Here is a 7,348-nt window from a genome sequence, read left to right on the forward strand (position 1 = left end):
TCTAGGGACACACGGGTCACACAGTTCCTAAAAATACAATCAGAGACTGAATATACACAACACCAGGAGCGATAGTCAGGCCATGCAGGCAGAGCTAACAAACTAATAGGTTTATTAAGAAAAAGGATGAACAGTGAACAGATAAGTTTTAAGCTGCAAACAGAAACAAGGAAAACAACAAGGATTAAAGAGTAGAAACTAACTAAATGCTTTTCACTATGTTACCAGTGCCTGGGGAGGTCAGGAAAAGGCTGAGCACAGGAGCTGAACAAGGCCTCAACGCAGAGGTCTGCTCCTCTGCACTCCCTGCCCAGACTGGCGAGCTCCAGAACCAGGGGAGCCAGGTTTTCATGAAAGAACAAGCCCAAAACACCTGAGATTAAAACTGCTTTTATTAGAAGGTATTTATACACAGAAAACACTTAAAATAATTTTGTGATTGTAATGGAGGAAACACAGTGGCTTGCAATAATATTTAACCCCCTAAAATGTCCATCAAATTGTTGTGGATTACCTGACATTACACAGATTGTCCCAGACAGAGGGGCTGATGCAAAACAAAAAAAAAAAAGCAGAATTAAAAAAAAATGACAATATAGCATTGCGCTTGCAAGGGAGGCTCCATGCTATATTATAATTAGGGGGTTGCGTTAGCAAGGAGGCGCTAGGGTTACCGGCGTTCTGCCAATTATGAACACCGACGGCGATAATTGCATTTGCATGGATTAGCGCCTATTTAACCTGCGTCCAACTGAGGGTTATTCAGTGTGCTCGGCCCCAGAATGTGCTAGAAGTAAAAGCTTCAAACTCACACTTCCTTCTTCTGTAACGGCTTCTATCCAGCCACCCTCCCATGCAGGCCAGTTGTATGGCTGAGGGGTGCACCCCCCACTCCTGTCTCAGCCACTGAGCTCTGCAGCTCCTTCAAAGGGGAAAATAAAAACAGCCCCTCCCACTGATCCCCACCACTCATTCTCCTCCCCCCCAGCACATGTCTGGCTCCCACACACTTATTCTCTCCTTCCCCCTGCAGCACACTCCTTCCTCCCCCTCCAGGTCCCTCTTCTTTGTGTTGTTGCCAGTTGAGAGCTTCCCTCCCTTCAGCCTTCAAGCCTGCCCTGCTGCATAAAATCTTCCTCAACGCTGTTGCTTGCCATCAGTGCCTGCCCACGTGCTCCTCTGACATGAACAAGTCTCATCGGCAGCAGCAGCCAATCACAGGAACAGCTGGGCTCAAGTCCCACCCACCAAGTCCAAAAAACCCACAATTGACAGAAAAAACGCCCAATAATAAGGAAGCCGCAAATTGAAAAATAAATAAGGCAGGTTGGCTTCCCTGTCAGAACCCTCAGCGCGAGTTCTCTGTCTCCAGGGCCAATCAGGAAACACAGTATAAACAGTGAGCTTTCTGGCCAATGGCACGGCAGGGTGTTCCAGTGTTACATGTACCCAGGGCTGCTGGGATGTGATTGCTGATCAGAGCCTCCTTCAGTCAGGGCAGCATCCAAAGCCTCTGCTTGAACTACAGTGCAGCGGTCAAACACTACCTGCAAGCCAGCACACAGGGAATGAGCTCTCTGGGGAAAACTGTCACAGGGCACAAAAAATAAACTACAAATCATGCAAAACACCCATGTTGCCAAAATCGCTACTTGGCTGAATAACTTTTCCAGCTAAGTAGCACCACTCTGATCCACCCACTGCCCACCCACAGCTTTCTCAGCCATTGAACATAACTGGATATTCAGCAGCAGTGAGATAGAAGGATAAGTCCTACTTATCCAGCTTTCTGGCATCTGAATATCAACCTCCCTGATTCTTATAGCTTACTTGATGGAAATGGAGAAGTTTTATTGTTCTTGCATCCAGCATTTTAATATCTTTATTAGGCCACTCTTCTATTCCAAAACTATATGAAAGCATGTGAACTGAATTTGACTCCTGTGCAACTTTTCTGGTGGCTTGCAAGGTCTTCCTTTCTACTGAAGGTTTTACCAGACACAGTACATTAACTTGGTTTTCCTCCAGTATGAATTTTCTGATGTTGCATGACATGTATCTTCTGACTAAAGATTTTGCCACATTCAGTACATTTAAATGGTTTTTCTCCAGTATGGACTCTCTGATGCAATGTAAGAGATGCCTTCTGACTGAAGCTTTTACCACATTCAGTACATTTAAATGTTTTTTCTCCAGTATGGATTTTCTGATGCAATGTAAGAGATGCCTTCTGACTGAAGCTTTTACCACATTCAGTACATTTAAATGTTTTTTCTCCAGTATGGATTTTCTGATGCAATTTAAAATTGTCCTTACGACAGAAGCTTTTACCACATTCAGTACATTTAAATGGTTTTTCTCTGGTATGGATTTTCTGATGCCGTCTGAGACATGCCTTCCCACTGAAGCTTTTACCGCATTCAGTACATTGAAATGGTTTTTCTCCGGTATGGATTTTCTGATGCCGTCTGAGACATGCCTTCCCACTGAAGCTTTTACCGCATTCAGTACATTGAAATGGTTTTTCTCCAGTATGGACTCTCTGATGCGTTTTAAAACTGTCCTTCCTATTGAAGCTTTCACCACATTCAGTACATTTAAATGGTTTTTCTCCAGTATGGATTCTCTGATGCAATATAAAATCCTTCTCAAATAAGCTTTTACCACATTCAGTACATTTAAATGGTTTTCCTCCAGTATGGATTTTCTGATGCCGTCTGAGCCACGCCTTCTCACTGAAGCTTTTACCACATTCAGTACAGTTAAATGGTTTTTCTCCAGTATGGATTTTCTGGTGGCGTATCAGACACGCCTTGATGCTGAAGCTTTTACCACATTCAGTACAGTTAAATGGTTTTTCTCCAGTATGGATTTTCTGGTGGCCTCTGAGACACGTCTTGTTACTGAAGCTTTTACCACATTCAGTACATTGAAATGGTTTTTCTCCAGTATGGATTCTCTGATGCCCTCTGAGACACGTCTTGTTACTGAAGCTTTTACCACATTCAGTACATTGAAATGGTTTTTCTCCAGTATGGATTTTCTGATGCCCTCTGAGACACGTCTTGTTACTGAAGCTTTTACCACATTCAGTACATTTAAATGGTTTTTCTCCAGTATGGCTTCTCTGATGCAACATGAAATGCACCTTGCGAGAGAAGCTTTTATCACATTCAGTACATTTAAATGGTTTTTCTCCAGTATGGATTTTCTGATGCCGGCTGAGACATGACTTCCCACTGAAGCTTTTACCGCATTCAGTACATTGAAATGGTTTTTCTCCAGTATGGACTCTCTGATGCGTTTTAAAACTGTCCTTCCTATTGAAGCTTTCACCACATTCAGTACATTTAAATGGTTTTTCTCCAGTATGGATTCTCTGATGCAATATAAAATCCTTCTCAAATAAGCTTTTACCACATTCAGTACATTTAAATGGTTTTCCTCCAGTATGGATTTTCTGATGCCGTCTGAGACACGCCTTCTCACTGAAGCTTTTACCACATTCAGTACAGTTAAATGGTTTTTCTCCAGTATGGATTTTCTGGTGGCGTATGAGACACGCCTTGATGCTGAAGCTTTTACCACATTCAGTACAGTTAAATGGTTTTTCTCCAGTATGGATTTTCTGGTGGCATATGAGACACGCCTTGATGCTGAAGCTTTTACCACATTCAGTACAGTTAAATGGCTTTTCTCCAGTATGCCTTCTCTGATGCAACATGAAATGCACCTTCCGAGAGAAGCTTTTACCACATTCAGTACATTTAAATGGTTTTTCTCCAGTATGGATTTTCTGATGCCGTCTGAGACATGCCTTCCCCCTGAAGCTTTTACCGCATTCACTACATTGAAATGGTTTTTCTCCAGTATGGACTCTCTGAATCGTTTGAAAACTGTCCTTCCTATTGAAGCTTTTACCACATTCAGTACATTTAAATGGTTTTTCCCCAGTATGGAATTTCTGATGCAATATAAAATCCTTCTCAAATAAGCTTTTACCACATTCAGTACATTTAAATGGTTTTTCTCCAGTATGGATTTTCTGATGCCGTCTGAGACATGCCTTCCCACTGAAGCTTTTACCGCATTCAGTACATTGAAATGGTTTTTCTCCAGTATGGACTCTCTGATGCGTTTGAAAACTGTCCTTCCTATTGAAGCTTTTACCACATTCAGTACAGTTAAATGGTTTTTTTCCAGTATGGGTTCTCTGATGCACTATAAGATGTACCTTCTGAAAGAAGCCTTTACTACATTCAGTACATTTAAATCGTTTTTCTCCAGTATGGACTCTCTGATGCAATGTAAGAGATGCCTTGACACTGAAGCTCTTATCACATTCACTACAGTTAGATGGTTTTTCTCCAGTGTAGATGCTCTGGTGGAATATAAGTTCGCATTTCTGACTGAAGCTTTTATCACACTCAGTGCATATAAATGGACTTTCTACTTTGGGGATTTTCTTCTGTGCTGAGTCAACTGCCTTCCCACAGAAGCTTTTTTCAGACTGAATACATGATAACAGTCTCTCACCAGTAAGCTTTTTTGTGTCTCCTGTAATAACCTCCTCTTCACATAAACCTTTATTGCATTCATTATTTGAAAATGCTCTCTCTCCTGGTTGGAATTTGTGTTGTCTTGTGAAGTTTCCTTTTTGATTGAAGTTTCTGTCACCATCAGTACTAATGAATAATAATTCTCTCTGTATTTCTTGGTTTATTATTAGGTCTTGCACTTGAATGATGTTTTCTCCACTTTCAGAACATGAAAATGTTCTCTCTTCGGTCTCCATTTTCTGATGTAATAAAGAGAACTCAGAACTGTAAGATTCCCCATCTTGAGGGCAATGAGAGGGTCTCTTACCTGTGTGCGTGCTTTGGTGTATTACTAAGGATTCCCTGCAAGAAAGGTTTTCTTGCATTCGATACAAGTGAAAGTGCTCCCTTCAGTGTGGATTCTCTGGTGTAATTTCAGGGTTAACTTCTGTTTGCATGGAAAAGGTCTCTCTCCTGGGTGATTTCTCTGGTGCAACACAAAATGCCCTTTTCTATTAAAATTCTTCCCACAGGTGTCACAGTGAAAGGATTTCTTCCCTTCCTCCTCTTTCTGCTGAAGGTCAGAAGTCATTTGATCACTGTTATTACTCTGGAAAGGTCTCTCTGCTCTCAGATTTCTCATGCAGTATTCAAAACTCATTTGATTACTGTTATTACTCTGGAAGGGATTCTCTCTTCTCCGGTGTCCCTGGTGCTCAGGGATGTCTGTGAACTCCCTGTGACTTCTCTCACAAGCAGTGTCTCCATCCGGTGACTCTCCTGCAGAGTCTTGCTCCTTCTTCTCAGATTCCTGCTGTCTTTGGCTAATGTCTCCCCCCTCAGTCCTCTGGGCAAGATTCTTACAGACATTTCCTGATTGTCTTGGTGTAAGTGCTAATACTATAGGGTGTTCTTCTCGATTCTCCTTCTTCTCTTTCTGTATGACCTCATTGTCTGCTGGATATAAAAAGAAGGCATTAATCATGTGTAAGTGACAATGGCATGGAAAGCTACCAATAATCTGAGATGAGATGTTTAGAAGGATCACATGAATGCATATTAAAGAATTCTGTGACGTAGCAGAAACTTTATGTGATGCCTATGAAAACCTCTCTATGATGTCTCTATAGAAATATTCAGAGAAGTTAAGAAAATCAATGGGTTCTCTTTACCATACTGTGTAGGATACAGAAATAAAGCTGATGCAATACAGGAACTTTGGAGATCACACAGGTCCCTCCTTCAGGATTCCTGTAGGTCTGGTTCCTCTGGGCGTATCTGCTTATAGCGCATCTGCCAAACTAAACATTATAATAACAAACTAAAATAAACATGGACCATTAAACTTCAGAGATCTAAAAACAAGAGTTAAAATTTAATCCACTACTAGAGCACCAACCAAAGTAATTCACGCAGCAGCAGAGTCACATGATCCCAAGGAAAGCTTCTTATAACTAAATGGGTCATGGAAGTTTGCAGCGTTTGCAAGGCTCGCAGGATCGAGTGAGGCAGACCAATACATAATCTGCTGTACATCCAGATTGCCTCTCCCAGCTCTCTCAGAGGATACAGAAACCCTGGAATAAATGGGTTACAGTGGGATCTGATAGAACAAGACCTGTAACTCTGAGACACCCAATTTCCCCAACTTTGCAGGGTCCTGTATATCCACCCCCATTACTCCCACACAGAAGTCAGACATCCAGGATTCAAAAACCCAGGCAGGTGAAATTACTACTCAGCTGATAATTTTCTTTCCTCTAGGACAGGCAAGCCAGTCCACATAAGTGGGTTATGCACATCTACCAGCAGATGGAGACAGAAACCAACAGACTCGCTGATGTCACCCTCATATAGCCCTGTACTGACATCAGCGTGCCAGTATTCTGCAAAAGTCAACTGTGACAACTAATTAACACTAGAACTGTAAGTCCGGAGTTAAAAACACTTCCTCCCCCTATCATTCACTTTTTTTTTTTCCAGTGAGCAAAGCACTGGACTCAGATGAGAAGGAAATGCAGAAGCCATAACAGACAAAGAAGGCAAACACTTACAAGGCCCTTAGACGACCTGAAGATCTGCATCGGCCTACGAATTCTACCTCCAATAATGTCCCTGAGAAAGGACAAATAGAAAAAATCAGTACAGGCAGCTCATGGTAGGATTGTGGATTGGCCTGCCTCTCAGAGAGGAAAGGAAATTATCAGGTAAGTAGTAATTTCACCTTCCTCTTCATCCAGGCAGTCCAGTCCACACAAGTGGGATGTACCAAAGCTACTTCCTCGTAAGGGAGGAGGCTGCTCTGGCAAAAGATGCAACTTCTCGAACCCCAACAACCATACACTAATGCCTGGAGAAGGGATATAACCAAGACAACGTCACTGCTAGGCAAATCTCCAACAGAGAAAGAAACTATTACTCTGCCCAAGATACCAGTAGCAAATGTAATCCACTTTGAAGTGCTGAAAAAAAGTGTGAAAAGCAGAATATAAATCTAAATAAATTGGAGAAATTACTTACCTGATAATTTCGTTTTCCTTAGTGTAGACAGATGGACTCAGGACCAATGGGTATAGTGCACTCCTGATAGCAGTTGGAGACGGATCAGATTTCAGTCTGACGTCAGCCCCTAGTACATATACCCCTGCAGGAAGTGCAGCTCTTCAGTATTTTCCGTCTCCATAGCAGTTAGGGACTCTATGCACGCTAGCGCAGCGTTAGAGTAAATTTTACCAAAGAAATCCAAATTAAGAAGAAATCTTACCTCTACAGATGAGCTCCACTCTCCTGCGGTGACACCCATTGGGTCA

The 7,348-nt window shown here is 42.1% G+C and overlaps 1 protein-coding gene across 2 annotated transcripts; it reads right to left on the bottom strand.

Annotated features, from left to right (window-relative positions):
- Nucleotides 1–374: 374 nt before the first annotated feature.
- Nucleotides 375–7,023, bottom strand: LOC115081695 (zinc finger protein 850-like). 2 transcript variants are annotated; one of them, XM_029586111.1, is made up of 2 exons: nt 5,711–7,023; nt 375–5,492 (listed from the first exon to the last, which is right to left on the bottom strand). In XM_029586111.1, exon 2 carries the CDS (start codon nt 4,922–4,924, stop codon nt 2,009–2,011), a length of 2,916 nt encoding a protein of 971 aa, XP_029441971.1. In that variant the 5' UTR covers nt 4,925–5,492; nt 5,711–7,023; the 3' UTR covers nt 375–2,008. The 2 variants fall into 2 exon arrangements, with proteins under 2 accessions (XP_029441971.1, XP_029441970.1); XM_029586110.1 differs by having other exon boundaries at nt 375–5,495.
- Between the last annotated feature and the right edge of the window lie 325 nt (nt 7,024–7,348).

This window comes from Rhinatrema bivittatum, unplaced genomic scaffold (assembly GCF_901001135.1).
Source record: "Rhinatrema bivittatum unplaced genomic scaffold, aRhiBiv1.1, whole genome shotgun sequence".
Taxonomy (NCBI): Eukaryota; Metazoa; Chordata; class Amphibia; order Gymnophiona; family Rhinatrematidae; genus Rhinatrema; species Rhinatrema bivittatum.